Source organism: Labrus mixtus, chromosome 10 (genome assembly GCF_963584025.1).
Source record: "Labrus mixtus chromosome 10, fLabMix1.1, whole genome shotgun sequence".
NCBI lineage: Eukaryota > Metazoa > Chordata > Actinopteri > Labriformes > Labridae > Labrus > Labrus mixtus.
The window spans coordinates 22,163,739-22,181,138 of NC_083621.1; the positions used below are offsets into that span (position 1 = coordinate 22,163,739).

Here is a 17,400-nt window from a genome sequence, read left to right on the forward strand (position 1 = left end):
AAGGTTTATATCCGTTAATTAAATTAGTTAATACGGTTTATGTTAAAGTTTTCATTAATTTAACTCAATTAAATCTGACTAAGTCACTTAATTCATTCAAGCTGCAGCAATGTGATATTAAACTTTAGACTTTAATGCAATATTTTACCTTGAATTTATGTAATAAAAATACATGGAAAATTTACATGTGATTAAATCACTTAAAGTCTATGTTTTTGGGTTAATTATTTTTATGAGTGTACGGGGGCTTGAAGTGCAGACGACTTAACTGTAATTGTTGACACTGATGTGTGCAATCTTTGGAAAGACCAAAACACTGTGACCACAATCTGCTCAGCTTTCATATAAATATTGAATATATATATATATATATATATGTATACTGTATATTTCAAACCCAACGCTTCAGTATCAAAAGTCTGAACCAGGCCTTATAAATAAAAATAGTCATAATGTAAACCGTGTATCGCTGTAACTACTGTGCTGTTCAATAGGGCCGTTACAGCTTCTGTCTCTGTATTACAAAAAAAAAGTGGCTAACAGCCACTTTTGATTTGAGTCTGATATGTCTCCCACACATGTAAAAGCTGTCTATAGTTCTGTAGTATTGTTGTAATGACAGACGTCCAACAACAGCTGCTCTGACGAATTGTCACCATGAACAAACCACTGTGAGGAGGATCAGTTAGTGAGATTCCCAAATGTCTCAGACAAAGTCCCACATATACATCCTCAATGTAAATAGCTTTAACGTGTGCAGACGCCTCCAGTATCCTCTTTGGTAAATCCAGCGAGAACACATAGCCCAGTCCCATTGCATAGATTGGGTATGTAGATTCAGGGAAGGCTGAAACCGGCAAATACCACTTTGAGTTCTGGTCTCTTAAAACAGGAGCATTCCTTGCCATCAGTCCTGTCATGTAGAGATGTCGGGGGGCTTTCAAAAGCATGTCTACAAGGTTGTGGACATTAAGGAATATGTCTGAGTCGACCTTCATGGCATAGGAACTGTTGGGGCAATGGGAAATTACCCATTCAAACATGATCATGGTTTTAATGGTGAGGTTATTGTATGTGTCCAAGAAGTTGCTCTGGAGAATATCATGATGTCTTTGGCTTTCCAGTAAAATCTATAAAAAAAAAAGGAAGATCACAAAAAAGTGTTCAAAGCCGTAGTAAACAGATATTTTGGAAACTTAGAGGCAAATGAAACCAACATGTAAATTTGCCCATTTGCACAATTATGAAGCAACATTAGTTGTGTGGCTACCTGGTGAAAGTCATAAAGTGAAATGAAATAAAAAATGAGCCAATGTCTATAGCCACATACCAATCCAAAATGCGAATAGGACTTTTAAAAATGAATGTTTAAAGGAGCAATATGTAGCTCTGAAACCTTGTGTTTAAAATTGGTACTGCAGTCCAAATTCAAAACATTGGACAGAGCATGTTGACATGAATACTGATAGCTTGTTGACCGTCAACTAGGGATGTAAAGATTAATTGTAAAAAAAATCGATTCAAAGGTGTCAAGGTTCACATTGGTACTCTGAAAAATGAATCTCAATAATATCGTGAGCGTCAGCAGCTGTAGAGCAGAGGGCGGTTGGCAGCTGCAGAGCAAGATTTTGAAATTGAGGATTGCACCACCGTCTTTTAGATCGGAGTTGAGGAAGCATTTTGGATTCCCCAAGACAGAAAATGAAAGAGGCGAGAAGATAACAGACAAGACAAAAACTGTGCGCAAATATTGCCAGAAGACGGGGAACTACACAAATAGCACAACCAACATGATGCAGCATTTAATCGCCCCTTGTTGCGAGGAAAACAATGAAAAGGCCAAACCACACTGACAAGTGGGTTTGAAGCCCCTAAAGGAATCTTTTTCAGTCTTAATTTATCTACATTCTCATTTTGCAAAAATAAATCGTGAGAAAATCGTATCGTGAACCCAGTATTGTGGATTGTATCATGAGTTGAGTGTGTTGTTACATCCCTACTGTTAACAGATGGACTATCAAATTAAAGTATTACCAAAAACGCAAGAATATGCAGAGGGATAAAAGACAATTTAATATTGCAAAACTGAGTCAACTCACTTGCTTCTTAATGGGCCCTGTCCCATCTTCCAGTGCAGATACTCCCAGCAGGAAGAAAAGGCTGACCCTTTGACCCAACACTGTGGTTTCTTTCCCCCATGTGTTGCGGATAACGTCACGGACCTTTGTGTTGTGGGGTGCTACTGGGGTCAAAAGGATCAAGAATGGGCTTTCCTGCTGACATCTATCTGGTTCATCCACTATGAAAAGGTACTTTCCAGGATATGCTACAAAGTACTCTGATGCTGGAGGGTCATCTGGAGAGATCTGTGCAAGTGCAGAGGTATTAGAGTATTGCATCTCAGTTAAAAAAGGGTTTATCATTGCTGTTTCCTTGTTTACTTTACTACTCACAAATATTAGCTTCAAATAAAAGGACATGCTGTGGATCATTGCAGATGTGTACAGACCAAATAGAAAGGGAATACCATTTTAGATTCAGTGAATGCACCACAGATAATAATCCCTTTTTATGGATTTTGTGTTGGGTATGGATGCAGCCTGGAGACCTCTCATCTCACGCCGTGGCTCTAGCTCAGGCATTTACAATGGTACGTACACAGGGTCAAAAATACGAAATCGCTGTGTGTGTGCACCCTATGTACAGAGGATTCAGGGAGGAGGTGGTCCGGATTAATATTCGATCTCTGGCTCCTTTTCTGCTGTCATTCCCCACTCTCTATCTCCAGTGTCTGACTGTATCCACTGTCCTAACTCTGAAATAAAGGGTTAAAAAGCCCCAAAATAAATCTTCCAAAAAAAAAAAAAAAAAAACACAAAATCGCTAATTATTTTCAAAATGGTTGGTGAGTATGTTTTATTGAATTTGTTAAGCCATCTATGTAGTTTATGGTAAGAATATGATTTCTCAGTAAATCGCAATTTTCAAGAAACCAGTCATTTTCAGTTCCAGATTATGTTGGTGATCTTTTCCGTGTATAATTTACGAATGTTATTTCTTATAATAATTTTTTTATACATTTAAGTGCTGCTAACCTAATTATTGAATGTGATTCCATCCAAATGACTTATTATCAGATAAAGAGGAAAAGCGAACCACATCAATGGATCTTCTTGGCCTTGGTCATTTTAGTAAGTGCCTTGTTGTTGTTTTTTTAAATGAAACAAAGACTCGTAAACATACTTACACTTCCAACATTATTGGACACATTGAGGGTAGATTGGCTTGATCCTGAGCTTGTTGTCCAAAATCTCAATGGCCATGATACTTGAGGGCTTGAACTGTAGAAAATGAACATTAAAGTTCCCATGACGAAGAACAGCATCACAAAACAAAACCATCGTGTAGCCTTTGTCCATGAGGTCTTTTCACTGCAAAGACAAAAGTGAAAGTGGACACCTTTAATGCTCCTTACCAGCAAGACAAAAGCACTTTACAATCCATTACTGGATTCAAATCAGGAAGCAGTTTTTTTAATTGTCTCTTCCTTGCCCGTTGATGTAGACGTTTCTCATAGGCTGCGATTTATGAGATACTGTTTAGAGGAAAGGACAGAGCCTCTATAAAAGTCTGCCTTCATAAAAAACAACAAGAAGCTGTGCTATACTTACTGCAAGCACTGAAGCATTTGTTGAGAGTTAACACACTGCACTTATTAAGGTGCTTATTATACTGACTATTTTTTTATAAACTTCTCTGCAGAGTGTGGACATTTTTTCCCTCAGGATGTTTGAAGATCAGAAATCTCAAAACACTTCACATGGAATAATTCAAACCCTACCGAAACCCACATGTGAGCATGATGAGCAGTAACTTTGGATGTGGTGTTGTAAAGGGAAAAGATAGGTTGTGTTAAAATAATTCTGCTGTGAACTGTCTGACATTTCAAGAAATGCTGTTTTAGGTTAAACTGGCCTATAAAAATCCTGTTATGCTTGACCTTTGATCTCTACAAGGATGACTCTGCATGGACATTTGCTCTTCTATAGGTTTAGGTGGTTTGTGTTAAACTGCTTATCTCCTACAACAGAGCTTGTCAATATTGTTCCTTCCTCCTTGACATGTATAAAATGAGTCTTCAGTCTCTCTGTAATTTGAGCTACTCTACAGACTGATCACCATGATACACTCTGTGCAGTCATAAATAAAACCTCACAAAGATGATTGGGTCTTGGTCTTTGTTCATATTCTCATTGAAATATTTCTATAACAGTGTCCAAAACATATTTTCTCTTTAAATACTCCTGACACAACTCTTGTTTGCATGTCCATAAAGGTCTACTTAGTGTGTAGTGAGTCTTTCAAGAACAATCTGTAATCTGCACTTTAGTGTCTAATTTGTTTTTTTCTGCATCTAATGGAGTGATGGAAACCTTGCTGACTATTTAGTTTCCTTTTACAAGGCAGCCAGTCCTAATGTGACGTCTGATAAATGACTATTATGAGCACTGTAAATCTGCTCTCTTATTACGCGAATAGCCAATTATAAATTTGGTTTTTGAGGTGGCACCTGGGATGGCCAATCAGATTTCAAGGAGGGCCCATGCCACCCCTCTGGACACACCCCTGCTCTTAGGGATCTGCTTTCACTCGCCCAAAGGACTCGTGTTTCACCCTTTTCAAATGACCAGCCTCTTAGCAATGGACCTGCTATATGGTTGTGCAGACCCTTAAAAAGGGACATGCTTTGTTAACAATAGTCTTTTTTAATATAGGCTATATACATATATGTACAACTTTAAAAAGGTCAAGGTAAATATTATGTAGCTATTGAGTAAAATTAATAATCTTCTATAAAAAATATAGATATTAAATGTTCCTGATTGGTGACATGTTTCCAGTCTTGGGTGCTAGACTCCATCACTCCTGGCCTCCATTGACACCTCCCCCAAGAGGTGGGAGCATTGATGGGCACAGACTGCCACCCAAATTTGGGCAACAGAGGGATATGTTCCATGAACTGAGACACAAAGAGCGAGTGATGCATCACAGCAGACTAGACCGGACTAGCATGAGTCAGCAGTTTTTAAAGTTTGTCTTTATAGAGTTTAGGAAACATTTGTCAACAAGTGAATTTAATGTTGTTTTTTAAGGCATGTTAAGTAAAAAAAATATTATTTCCTAAATTAACAATCCTGTAATGCGTTGCTAAATCTGTTAGCCAGTGTCCATATTGTGTTAGCATCAAGCTATCATCTGCAGTGTTCGGTGTAATGTATGACATAGTAACGCAACCCTGTAACACCACTCCTATTTGTGGTAACTAATAGTGTATCTAGTGAGACTTATTTTAACTGGTTGAAAAGGTGGATAATTTATGACCTTTGAAAGTAACTTATTAAGTACTAGTAAGTTATTATTTTCAGTAACTTGCCACTCAATGCTCATTGGTACTTCATAAGGTATACAAAGTCTGGATGGATTTTTAAGCAATCAGTCTATCTAAGTCAGTGATGTTTGCAAAGCACATCATATGTTTACAGAATGGAGAAAGGAAGACATTTTTTATTTGCTTTTTGAGTTCAATATTATAATGAAATCTTACAGCGACACAATCACGAGACATTAGCTCACTGTTCATTAGAGCATTACCCCGATCAATTTTAATAATTGCAAGATGTGTTTGCATAAAAGCTCTTCTACTTGTACGAACGACCCTGCACCTTTTTTAGTCAACATGTTAAACGACTGGAAAGAAAATCTACTCACCATTTAAAAACAGACGTCTCCAGCATTGTCAAGAGGCAGAGAGCAGACGAGAGAGAGTGATGGCTACAGAAAGCTAACAGAGAGACAGACGGACAGATGGACATCAGGCTGAAATGAGGATGTTACTGTAGATCTCTTACTGTGTGAATAGTCAGTGTGGTTTGTGGTGGACTATGTCAGACAAGCACATCAAGGCTTTTCCGGGCAGACAGCACACTGCTTAAAATAAAGTTTCACTTTCTGGTGAGATGTATAGTATCTATAACAACTAAATAACAACATATCTGACTTGTCTTACTGAGGATATATTTTCCAGCTAACCAAGACAGGATTCCTCTACATAGTTTTTATGTTTTCTTGGTGGTATGTCCTTGAATAAAAACAATTGTTAAGCACACAGCAGGTTAGCTTCGTAACCTTGAAACAGCTAGACAGAGATATCCAAAATAGACATATCAGTCATTATCAAGGGAAATGGAATTAAGTTTCATAAACTTGCAACAATAAGTGGCAGTGAGAAGTGCTCGGACATGGAGGTCGCGTGCTCTGCAAGTGCAAACAGTACTGTTCATAGACACAGGCCCTTAACGTCTTTATCCATTACATCTTACACTACAGGTATAGAAATCAAGAAAACAAGACATGTACTTGCCATTCCTCTTTAGCACATGTGTTCATTTGTATTAAATGCAAGGGAGTTCCTTTTCACTGTACTTCATATCTTATCACTTAAAGGAGCTAAAATGGAACATTTCCCTATTGTGCCGTTTTAACCTATGTAACATTATGTAGAAAGTCTGAGAAGTATTACAGCCAGACAAAGACAAATGTGGTCTGTCACACTTTCTGTGAAACTTACTTACTTACTGCCCTTTATGCCTACTGGCATGTAGGGCAGCAACAAAGGATCTCCACTCCACTCTACTTTCTGTGAAAAGCACATAATAAATACATCAATGGTTATTTAGTGAAACAAATCCCTATCAAATTCCCCCAGCTGCAGATCATGAGATTTGTACTCGTGACTGATTGCATAGTTTCTGATGAAGAAACTTATAGTAACAGCTGTACAATATCCGGTACTTCAGGAAGCTTGTACGTGACTATGTGACTAGTTTTTTTCTTCACAATTCTGCCCTACAAAGCCAAAGTGCAGTATCTGTAAAAATGCCAAACTGAGAAAAACATCTTTTTGTGTCTTTTGTTTGCCAAGCGCAAGTATAAAATTATATTTAAAAACCAATTGTATGATTGATTAGATGAAAGTGAAGTGAATTTGAAACATATTGTAATTTGAAATTCAGGTTAACCATTTCAGTTTTACGGCTAAAACTGCACTTTGCCTTTGTTTTATTGCTGAATAATTTTATGGCCAAACACTGATGGACTGCAGTAACTAACAATTGTTAATGGGTTTTAATGTAATTGAGTAGACAAATGAGATGTATATTCTTGTTACAAACAAAATCTTACAGTTACAGGCCTGTATGTTTGTGTATGTGAGCAACAATTCATATGAACACATGTGACACATGTGACACACATGTAATTATAACAGTTTTATCAGCCTAGGCATCAATTACCAAAATCTACTCCTGGTTGTGAGAGATATAAACATAACATTTGCTTCTTTTTGTGACTTCAAAAGTACTCTATAAACGGAAACCACCACTGTTCTCTCTCTTTCACTTGCAGCAGTCGTTGGATACCAATATTACTTTAAGATCTGTAGATTTTATTTTTACTTCAGGTAGGCTACTTTTGGCTAGTAACATAACAGTGATTGAATCGTTTTAAAACATGTGGTATTAAAAATAACTGAAACAGTTTCACAACTTTGCATTACATATTTCCTTTCTGCATATTTTTACCCATTACATGAGTGCTGTAAATAACCGCCCCAGTTCCGATAAAATTGAGTGCGTTTACATTGAGTATCCTGGTCATGAGTATTATCCTGGTTGGTCCTAAAACAAACTGCAGTATCTGACACCTTCTTTTTTGTATTTTACAGATACTGCGTAACTAAAAAACCCAATATCTCTGGGAAATAAAGCAGTAGAAATATGAAACTCTCAGAGATTGAGGAGCAGATGCTACGCTTACAATTTGTGCAAAAAAGTGAATTTCACAAAAAGTGCAGATACTGCACTTTGGCTTTGTCGGGCAGAATTGTGAATTGTGTCGATCTATTACTGAAGGCCTTCATGACAGAAGTACTTCTTACATTATTTAAGAGTTAATCTTTTGAAATACCATTGTCAGATGAATCATTTCAACCTTCTTGATGTCACTTCTGTTGAACCAACGTTGAAAGCAATTCTAGATGTTTTTATTATTAATTTCTATATGCACTGAGATAAACTGATTTAAAACAAAAGAATATTCAGAAATACTTTCATGACTTGCATCCAATCAAGATGTAGAAGGGACCCAAGACCCAAGACGTCATAAAGGATGTTGTATCACCAGTTCTAATATGCAATGTATAGATTTTCTATCTATCGTCTATATTTTTATGGTGCGGCAGTAGCTCAGTCTGTAGGGACTTGGGTTGGGAAAAGCAAATAACAACAGAAACTGTGCCTCCTCTGAAACTTAAGTAGAATGGAAACTGATTTACCACGACCTACATTTCCGCTTGTACTGTATCTGAGAAATGACATGTTGTCTCTGCAAATCTGCGAGACCTGCTGTCATAAACTTTTGAACTCTAGTAGCTACTTCCTGAAAGGCTATTGTATGAGTATGAACACATCCCTCTTGTGGATAACAAGGTGAATGTATCCTCACCATGAACACTCTGAAACAAGAGCTTAGTTTGTAACTATTTTTAGCCCGCCTCTTGTTACTGACCAGTTATTACTCATTAAGAGGGTTTCATAAAGACTAGCAAATAGAATTGAACATTTAAAGAGTATTTGGATGTGATTTACTACAACTGAAGTCTGTCTGGATCTGTTTAGACACAAGGCATGTAAAAGGCTACCCTGGATGGAAAAAATACAGCAACTTTCAAAAGGCTGTTTTTACTGTTTGGCAATGGATGAGGCTTCAAGTTGCCTTTATTCGTCTACAGTTCTGTCTAAGTAACACATTCTATCTACACAAAAATGTTAAGGTCAGCTTGTTAAAATCCACAAATTTTATCTGGGCACGTTGAAGCATTTAAACCAAACCCAAGCCATAGATGAATATCAGATGTAAAATCCTATTATTTCTGATGCATACAAAGTCAGTTTAAGTATTTCTACTCTTCATATTTTCTGAAGCTATTAATCTGACATGCTAATTTTTTGCAAGGTTTTTGCAGTTTTGGGATAGATAAAAAATGACCTTTTTACTGAAAATCAATCAAAAATAAATAATAAATACGTTTCAGAGCTCCCCAATATGTCTTAGAAGTTTATTGTTATGAATCCACTCTGATCCTGTATTTGATCATGTCTATAAACCCCTCTATTTCAGCCCTGCTCAGAACAGGCTCTTTCTGTGTCTGTAGCTTTAAATGTAAATGAGTTGTGTCTGACCACGCCCCTCTTTGGAAGGGCATGGGTGGTATGTGTTTTGCAGAGGCAGATCATATGGGTTTGATAATTGTTAAAGAAAGAAAAGGAACACCTGTGGAGAGTTTGGTTAAGCATGTAACAGAGAATTAAAACAAACATGGGGAGAGTAAACATATGAAGGAGGAAGAAAAAACAGTTGCATATACGACAGACCCCACATTGTACAAAAAACTCATATAACTTTTATTTGCTCTTAGTTAAATTATTCAACCAATATATCCAAAGAAAAGTCAAAGAAATGAGCAAAAACCCAAAGACAACCACTATACTGTATATTGCCATCGAATATAACAACTCAGATAATTAATTATTGTATCAAACAATCTGCAGTACCCAGGATTCATTGGTTCTTATAAAACAATGACAGTTTTTAGTGTAAATTAAAAACATTATAGGTTTTCTTAAATAGTATTGTAATTGACTTGGTATCTTAAAGCTCAAAAATAAGAATGGTCTGGTTCAGCTTGGAGTCCAACAATGTTAGTAGTGAAGCCCCCTTTTGGTGACTAATAGTGGTTTTGAATCCAGAGTGACTTGTTCAAAACATTAGCCACTTGCAGGGGTCTACTGCCATGACCATCCATCCATCCACTCATCAATCCATCCATCCATCCATCCATCTCACCACCCACTCATAAAAGAGGAACTAAATGAAGCAATAGTGGCTCTGGGTCCCACACACATAATAATGGTGTTAACAAAAACCGTAGGTAACAAATCACTGTTATGTATAGGTCTATGCAGAATTTATGGAAGCTGTACAGAGATTATTGTAACAAACAAACAAACATTTAAAACAAAGCCTGGCAAAATGCTCACCAACCATCAAAAAGGCTGAAACAAATATAATAAATATTTTTAAAGTATTTTGGAGGGTCACCCCCTTTTCACCTTTTCAGCTTTATTCATTACTTTATGGCCGGACAGAAGAAAAAAAAATACTGTATCAACATAAGACATTTATTCTCCTCCATACTAAAAGAGGTTGCGAGAAATGTTGTGTCATTAACTCTTTTATCTATATTTATTTAATACTCTTTTTAATCTAAATGGGTGGTCATGCAAATAGAAAGAGTCAAGTCCTTTATGCTTTTAGCTTGATGGTAAAAATTGGCAGGTCACCTCTTGGCCAGTTGACCCAATGATGAATTAACTAATCACTAGATTTCAAAGTCTGAGCACTCTGGTTGGTGGTCACACGGAGCTTTTTGGAATCCCTCCACTTGAAGAAGCAAGTTGCCTTATAGTCGACTCGTATGAACAACGAGACATGTTTCCATTACACCAGCTTTCTTTGCATTCTCAGTAATTAAGTTAAGCAATTGCTGTCTTGAGCAAGTTCATTTCTTTTTAGTCAACCGTTTAAGCTATGAGGACCACACCAGGTAGCTAGCTAGGTATAGCCAAACGTTGTAATCAAAGAGGTTGACAAGTTGATTTAAGGTGGACTGGTATTCCAAAATCATTGCTTGAAGTCTACTGACAATCCACCGAGTCAACAGGTAGGTTGATTTCCTCACAGCAAGTATGAAGATATACTGGCTTTCCTTAAACACCCTACTGCACTGTTTTTCAGTGGACTTATATGTCCTAATAGCTTACCAGCTAGAAAATCATCTTGTTTTTGGGGTACGCGGCTGGTGTGCGTGCTCCAGTTTCAACCTTGATACTTTGTTGACAAGTGAAGTACCACTGTCTGTGGACATGTACTCACCACAGAGGTTTTGTGGACCTTTATTGACTATCAAGTTCAAAATATCCACATGTCCATACCTGTTTACAGGCTTTCTCCACTAGTCCATTGCTTCTGAACTCTCATGTTGTATAGTACCGCTCTTCTTCAAGGGTGCTGGCTACACATCTTACACATCATACGCTCCTAACCCCTGGCAGGTCCAATACTAGCAGTCAGTCTTCAGCCAGTATAATCAACCACTGTGAATCCAAGTTGTTTGAAGTCTTTAAGCAGTCCTTTTTTGACAACTTAGGATGGGTCTCAAAAACTATTGTGCAGGCAGTCCGCAGTCTCTCCCGAAAAACAAGGCTGTACACTGTCCAAAAATCCAATGAAAACCTGTCGGTAAGCCAGTCTACCACATGTCCAAAGCCAGTTTAAGAGGAGCCTGTAAACCAGTCTGATCATCCAGGGAACTTTCCTTCTACCAAATGTCAGAGCTTAGTTCTCTGCTGGTGAGAGGTCCGAAGGTGCTGTTCAGATGGATTTCTGGCTTCTTCCCAAGTGTACTGCTCTGAGTCACCTAGTAGAAAGTAGAAAATAGAAAGAAAACAGTGATTGGCAAAAATCTCCCTCACACCACAACTCCTTGCAAAAATGTACAATTTACAAGAGAAGTCAGGGGTTGCACTCTTAAGTTTATACAGTACTGTTTCATGCATAAAGTGCACCATGCCTACAAGATATATTCTACAAATGTCGGCTACTTCCCAGTCTGTTAAAATAAATAAATAAATGTTTTAGATTTGATAAGATGAAGATACTATTCCTTTTTTAAACTTTCTTTTATCCAAACAGACCTCTTGTTCCCCAGTGAACTGCTCTGAACCCCTGGGGAGAAAAGAGGGGTTTTATTTTTAATTTGTATGAACTCCAAATACATGCACATAAACAGAAAGAAAATTCAAGAAAGGGATACACTGTGTAGATGTTGGATGCTAGGAACTGACTAAGAACTGAAAAATACAAAGGAATCGTCCTGTCTTTTCCCCAACCTGTCCATTCAGTAGTGTCATAGGGATGTTGCAATAGACGTGACGACCACCGGGGCCCAATGTGGAAAACTGCACGGCCGAGGGAAGAGGGAGAGGAGGCGACATGGAGGGAGGCTGTGTGGGAAGCTGGAACTCGTAGCTCCGGCAGAAATGTCGCATTTGGGCTGAGTGACCGCCCCCTAGTGGCAATGTCATCTGGTTGTAGTCAGGAATCTCTGTCGCCAAGGCAACCTATGATAAGAAAAACATGACCATATTTGTTTAAGTTAACTATTATTTAACAGAAAGAATATTTTTAATCAGTCAATGTTTGACAGATATGCATTTTCTGAGGTCAAATTAGATACTTTTTAAAATGATCTAAAAATAGTGGTCCATCAAGAACCTCAAGAAAATCATTAGTCATTCATATATTTATCATACTTTCTACCTGCGTGGCACAGAGCATAAGAAGTGTTCTAAAATAGTTAAAAATTCAAATAATTATGATTTTAAAAATCAGTTTTGAACTGTGTTTGCAGCTATTGGACTACAATCCTGCAGCCTTGCACAACCCCAACAATGAGAGAGAAAACTATCTAACAACGAAAAAGGCTCATGTCAAATTGTTTTTTTTTACTTTTCTTTTTACAATGACATTTTTAAGTTAACTAACCTATATGACCTTGGTAGCCTGACCTATGAATTTCCCTGATATACCAAACATGTGTTTCTGCATGTGTTTGCACGACTAGTCCCACACCATGCACTTTCAGAAATCCAGCAGGAGGGTATGTGCCTACACCAATGGTTTCATGAACAATAGATTCAGGTAGCAACATCTGTGTGAAGTAATATACATGAAATACTGCTGACCTGATGATGTCCATGCCGACTATCATTCTGGGGCGCCAAGGAGGCAGAGGTGGTTGTCATTGCGATGGTGGACACGGTAGTCTGCAGGTCACCAAAGAGGCCCTGTTCACCAGAGTCCATCACCTGTTATCATGAAAACACAAATGAGCTTTTCCTGAGCAGATGTTTAGAATATTTGAGTAGTAAAAGTAATCGGAGTCATATATAAATATTACAATATACAGGAAACAAGCACAGATTATTCTATCTTAGCTTCATTGTTGTCTTCAAACTATAAGAGACACTAATGAGCTCCTACTGTTGCTTTAAAGTGATCTATTCCCACAGACACTATCTAACACATCATTCTGTAATGAGAAAAGCCATAGTTATAGTATGTTTTAATGTGTTTTATATGTGTTATATTTTTCACAGCTGAAACTAGTCTTCCCGGTCGGGGTCGCGGGGGAATGGAGCCAATCCCAGCTGTCATTGGGCGAGAGGCGGGGTACACCATGGACTTTTAGCAAGTCAATCACAGGGCTGACATATAGTCAGACAACCAGCCACACTCACATTCACACCAAGTCAATTTATAATTTTTTGGACTTTGGGAGGAAGCCAGAGTATCCGGAGAGAACCCACGCATGCACGGAAAGAACACAGAGAGGCTCCTGTCCTATATGATATGAAACAGCGCTAACTAACAGCGCTAACTATTTGGAGATCTATTATTGGCTGTTTACCTGGCGCCTTGACAACGTCTCTCTGCGTTTGGCAGGCATCTCATAGACGACATGTTTCCAAAAGTTTGATGACAGCTCATTGCTCTTAGCCCCCCTCCACTTGATGATGGATAAAACCTGCCAAAGGACAATCACATTAATATCATTCCCTCGTAATGTTGGTCCATTGCTCTTTAGTTGCACCTTCAGATCACACTCTTTCCTCGTCTCTCTGTATACCTTGATTGTGTGTTTAAGCGCTTCCACTTCTTGATAGTTCATGACATTCTTTAAGTCTGCACACTCGATCATGATCACCTGGACACACACAAACAAACAAAAAAGAGAGAGAGATGATTCAAAAGAATATTCCAGAGGAGTTGTGGACACTTTTCTCAGATCTCTCCCCAATCTTACCTTGATCTCCCCAGTGACGAGCATAGAGTGGAGGCGTGTCTCTATCTGGAAGATGCTCCACCCTCTTTTGGCAACGAACTCTGGAGTCAAAATGATGATCAAACGTCTGCTCTGCTCCACGCTGCGAGCCAAGTCCTCAATGTAGGCTGGGAGAGACGGACATAAAGACAAGGTCAGAGCGATATGGAAAAGCTCAAAAGAAGCCGGTTAGCCCATTTTGGAACCGTTTCATACAAAGACTGAGGCTGAGAGACAGAAGAGGATGGTGACGGATGAAGCTGAAACACCAAAATTGAAAACAATCTCTTATAAGTTATTTGAAGAACAACTCAGGCATGTTTATTGTACAATGAAGGGAGAATTGATCACAGCCATCCCTGATTGCTTTGCTAATGACACTCAACTCTATTTCAAAACTGACCCTATCCCTCTACAACAACCAATCAATCTTTATCAGTGTAGTGCCAATTCATAACCAAAGCTATCTAAAATCACAAAGTCTAGACCGTTCTCTATGTAATGCCATCATGATCCACATTTAGCACCTGCCTGAAGGAGATAAAGGTGTGGATGAATCACAACATCCTACAAATAAACAGCTCTAAAAGCGAAGGTATTTAGTTGGCATTCCCCACAGGTCAAATCATCCTGCATAACCGGAAATATCCTTTTTTTGGCCAGGACATTCTACTTTCATCATTGGTCAACAAACCCAGGGGGAAGAATTGACCTTCAGTTGACCTTTGAGGCCCCTCATTAAACATCTGCGTAAGAAGTAAAACTATGCTCGTGTTTACTTTTATTTTGTAGCACTTCGAACTTTGTTTCATACAAAGGAGCATTCGGGCAACATTAAGGGGATTTGTGTCGTAAATTTACGAGATTAAAGTCGTACATTTACAAGATTAAAGTTGTTATTTTAGTCTATAGTTTTATCAGTGGAGCAGCGGCCTCCTGTACGGAAATGAGGAACATGGAGCATCTTGTAAAGATATACTTTAGTAAAGGGTTTCACAAATAAGGAAATACTTCCTTGTGTATTCAGTAACACTAACTGACTGAGAATAAACTCTGAGGAATGAACTGCTTTAAGGTCTCTAAATTCCCATTAGCTGTGTTGGGGCTTTACTTCTGCAGATATGAAACTACACATTCTGCAGATATGAAACTACACATTCTTTTGATGAAATTGCTTTCATCATTTGTGTGGAGGCAAATGACTGCTCTTCTGATACACTGCAGGAAAAAGGGAAAGGTCCGCACATTGTCCTGTTTCTATCCAAAGGATCTTCTTCAGGCCAATGTGGCAGGAGACAAGCAGTCTTTGATCAGACAGAACAGGGACAACGAATACAACAGCCACAAGAGGGTGACATATACCCCAGGAAGCAGAAAAACAGGCAAAATATACAATTGTATAAAATATATATAGGCTATATATTTTAGTTATTTTCTTGGATGTGCGCAAACTAGTCTTTTGCTCTTCTGATACAACCTCATAATTTTAACCATAGTCTAATGTAAATCAATCAATTAATTAATATAATTTATCAACTTTTTTCTCATAAATTTACAACATAAATCAAAGTTTTTTCTCTTTAATGTGGCCCTAAAACTCTGTTGTAGGTTCAAATGTAAGGTGTGTGATCAAAATGAGTTATCGTAATAATCCATCGATCCATCCATTATCTATACCGCTTTTCCCGTTTGGGGTCGCGGGGGTATGGAACCGATCCCAGCTGTCATTGGGCGAGAGGGGGGGTTACACCGTGGACTGTTCACCAGTCGATTACAGGACTGTGATATAGAGACAGACAACCAGCCACACTCACATTCACACCTACTGGCAATTTCAAGTCACCAATTAACCTAACGAGCATGTCTTTGGACTGTGGGAGGAAGCCGGAGTACCTGGAGAGAACCCACGCATGCACGGGGAGAACAGTCTGGCTCCTGTCTGAATGGGATTCGAACCAGGAACCTTATTACTGGGAGGCAACAGCTCTGCACCTCACAGCCTTTCAGCCGTATTATAGTAATAATTATTCTGATTAAAATAAGATGGAAATATGAGACTTACAGAATATTTTAACATGTTGATGGCAGGAGAATTAGGGGAACAGGGACATTCCAACATTAGTATGTGTGGGACGCTTCCCTCTGTAGTATCTGCTTTCTATTTCCTGTCAGCATCCTTCACCTCTCTTTGTTCATAAATGACTAATTTGACTGACAGGAGTATAAAGCAGAGTGGCAGAAACGCTTGTGCAAGAGTTTTAGCTGTGGGACACACAAGTCTGCTCTTACATTGGCCCCGGCATTGTGCTGATACGCCTCAATCAGCAGCTTTCCCATCTAACTTAAAGAGGAAAAAATGTCTGCTTCAGGGGGTTAAATGTGACGCTGATGAGATGTGAAAAGGGATCAAATGTATGATAGAGCCACAGTATGTCAAGGATATATCATAAAGAGCTAAAATCTGTTTAAAATGCTTTTTGTTTTAATACGGAGCTATAATGTTGGTATTAGTAAAAAAAATCTGAAAATAAGGTGACGCCTGCGAGCTACTTCAGGCAGTCAACTTGAGCTGCATTGATTTCACACTTGACACGCATTTCTCAACAATCACCTGACATAAGACACCAGAAATTCTGTTGCAAAGGTTCAACAATTCATAACATTACAAAGCTGCTCGTTTTACAACTCACTCTTAAATAAGGGTATTCTATGTAATCTTTCCCCCCAGGCTCTGCAGATTAAATCTGCTATATAAAAAGGTTCCTCTTCTAAAGCACAGCTCAAGTTTTTCACAATCCAACCAGAAGGAATCAACATTTACTTTCTAAAAAGCACAATCCGTATGTTGTCAAAGATGGGACATTAAACAGGAAATGAATCTCATTCTCAAACAACAAACACACTCTGTCCTCCTCTGGAGCGACGTTAAACCTGCGGCTTTCTAAAGCTAAAAGCAATGTTCCTGAACGTAACTGTGCACAGAGGGATTTTGGTTAAATTATACATAACATAGGCCTCTGCACTGTTACGATCCTCGATGAGACAATAAGTTTGTAGTTTTGGTTTACACTAATATCAGCAGACTATTTCTCTCTGTACATAAGAGGCATGTTCCTCTTAGGCGTACGCGTAGACAACATGCTGCATCATGAACATAAATGTTTGCATAATGTCGATGTGCAACGCTTGTTACTGGAGGATTCCTCTAGAGGGAGCACCACATGAACCAGATGTAAGACAACGAAGTAGAGATGATCCGTCACCAGCTATTTAAGCAAGCATGTTTGTTGCTATGCAACGGTGATGAAACATCATAATGTGGGTAGCTGTGTACTCGA

General features: G+C 38.4%; 2 protein-coding genes across 3 annotated transcripts in view; both read right to left on the minus strand.

Moving 5' to 3' along the window:
- Positions 1-243: 243 nt before the first annotated feature.
- LOC132982333 (beta-1,3-galactosyltransferase 2-like) lies at positions 244-5,859 on the minus strand. Its single transcript, XM_061048763.1, has 4 exons — positions 5,770-5,859; positions 3,248-3,431; positions 2,100-2,366; positions 244-1,130 (listed from the first exon to the last, which is right to left on the minus strand). Exons 1-4 carry the CDS (start codon positions 5,793-5,795, stop codon positions 537-539), a joined length of 1,071 nt encoding a protein of 356 aa, XP_060904746.1. The 5' UTR covers positions 5,796-5,859; the 3' UTR covers positions 244-536.
- A 3,303-nt stretch (positions 5,860-9,162) lies between these two features.
- il1rapl2 (interleukin 1 receptor accessory protein-like 2) overlaps positions 9,163-17,400 on the minus strand; it is a 288,013-nt gene continuing 279,775 nt past the window's right edge. The window contains exons 12-18 of one of the 2 annotated variants that reach the window (XM_061048776.1): positions 14,045-14,190; positions 13,868-13,945; positions 13,649-13,765; positions 12,924-13,046; positions 12,069-12,299; positions 11,874-11,904; positions 9,163-11,596 (exon numbers count right to left, since the gene is read on the minus strand). In XM_061048776.1, the coding sequence (XP_060904759.1) occupies positions 11,508-11,596; positions 11,874-11,904; positions 12,069-12,299; positions 12,924-13,046; positions 13,649-13,765; positions 13,868-13,945; positions 14,045-14,190 (815 nt within the window). In that variant the 3' untranslated portion in view covers positions 9,163-11,507. The remainder of the gene's footprint in view (positions 11,597-11,873; positions 11,905-12,068; positions 12,300-12,923; positions 13,047-13,648; positions 13,766-13,867; positions 13,946-14,044; positions 14,191-17,400) is intronic. The other variant, XM_061048777.1, reaches the window with a different exon arrangement.

Coding starts and splice junctions, on each gene's coding strand:
- LOC132982333 (XM_061048763.1), bottom strand. CDS start 5,795: ATGCTGGAGACGTCTGTTTTTAAATG. Junction 2,367..3,247: donor TGTCCAATAATGTTGGAAGT/GTAAGTATGTTT, acceptor GCACTTGCACAG/ATCTCTCCAGATGACCCTCC. Junction 1,131..2,099: donor CAGGGCCCATTAAGAAGCAA/GTGAGTTGACTC, acceptor TTTTTTTTATAG/ATTTTACTGGAAAGCCAAAG.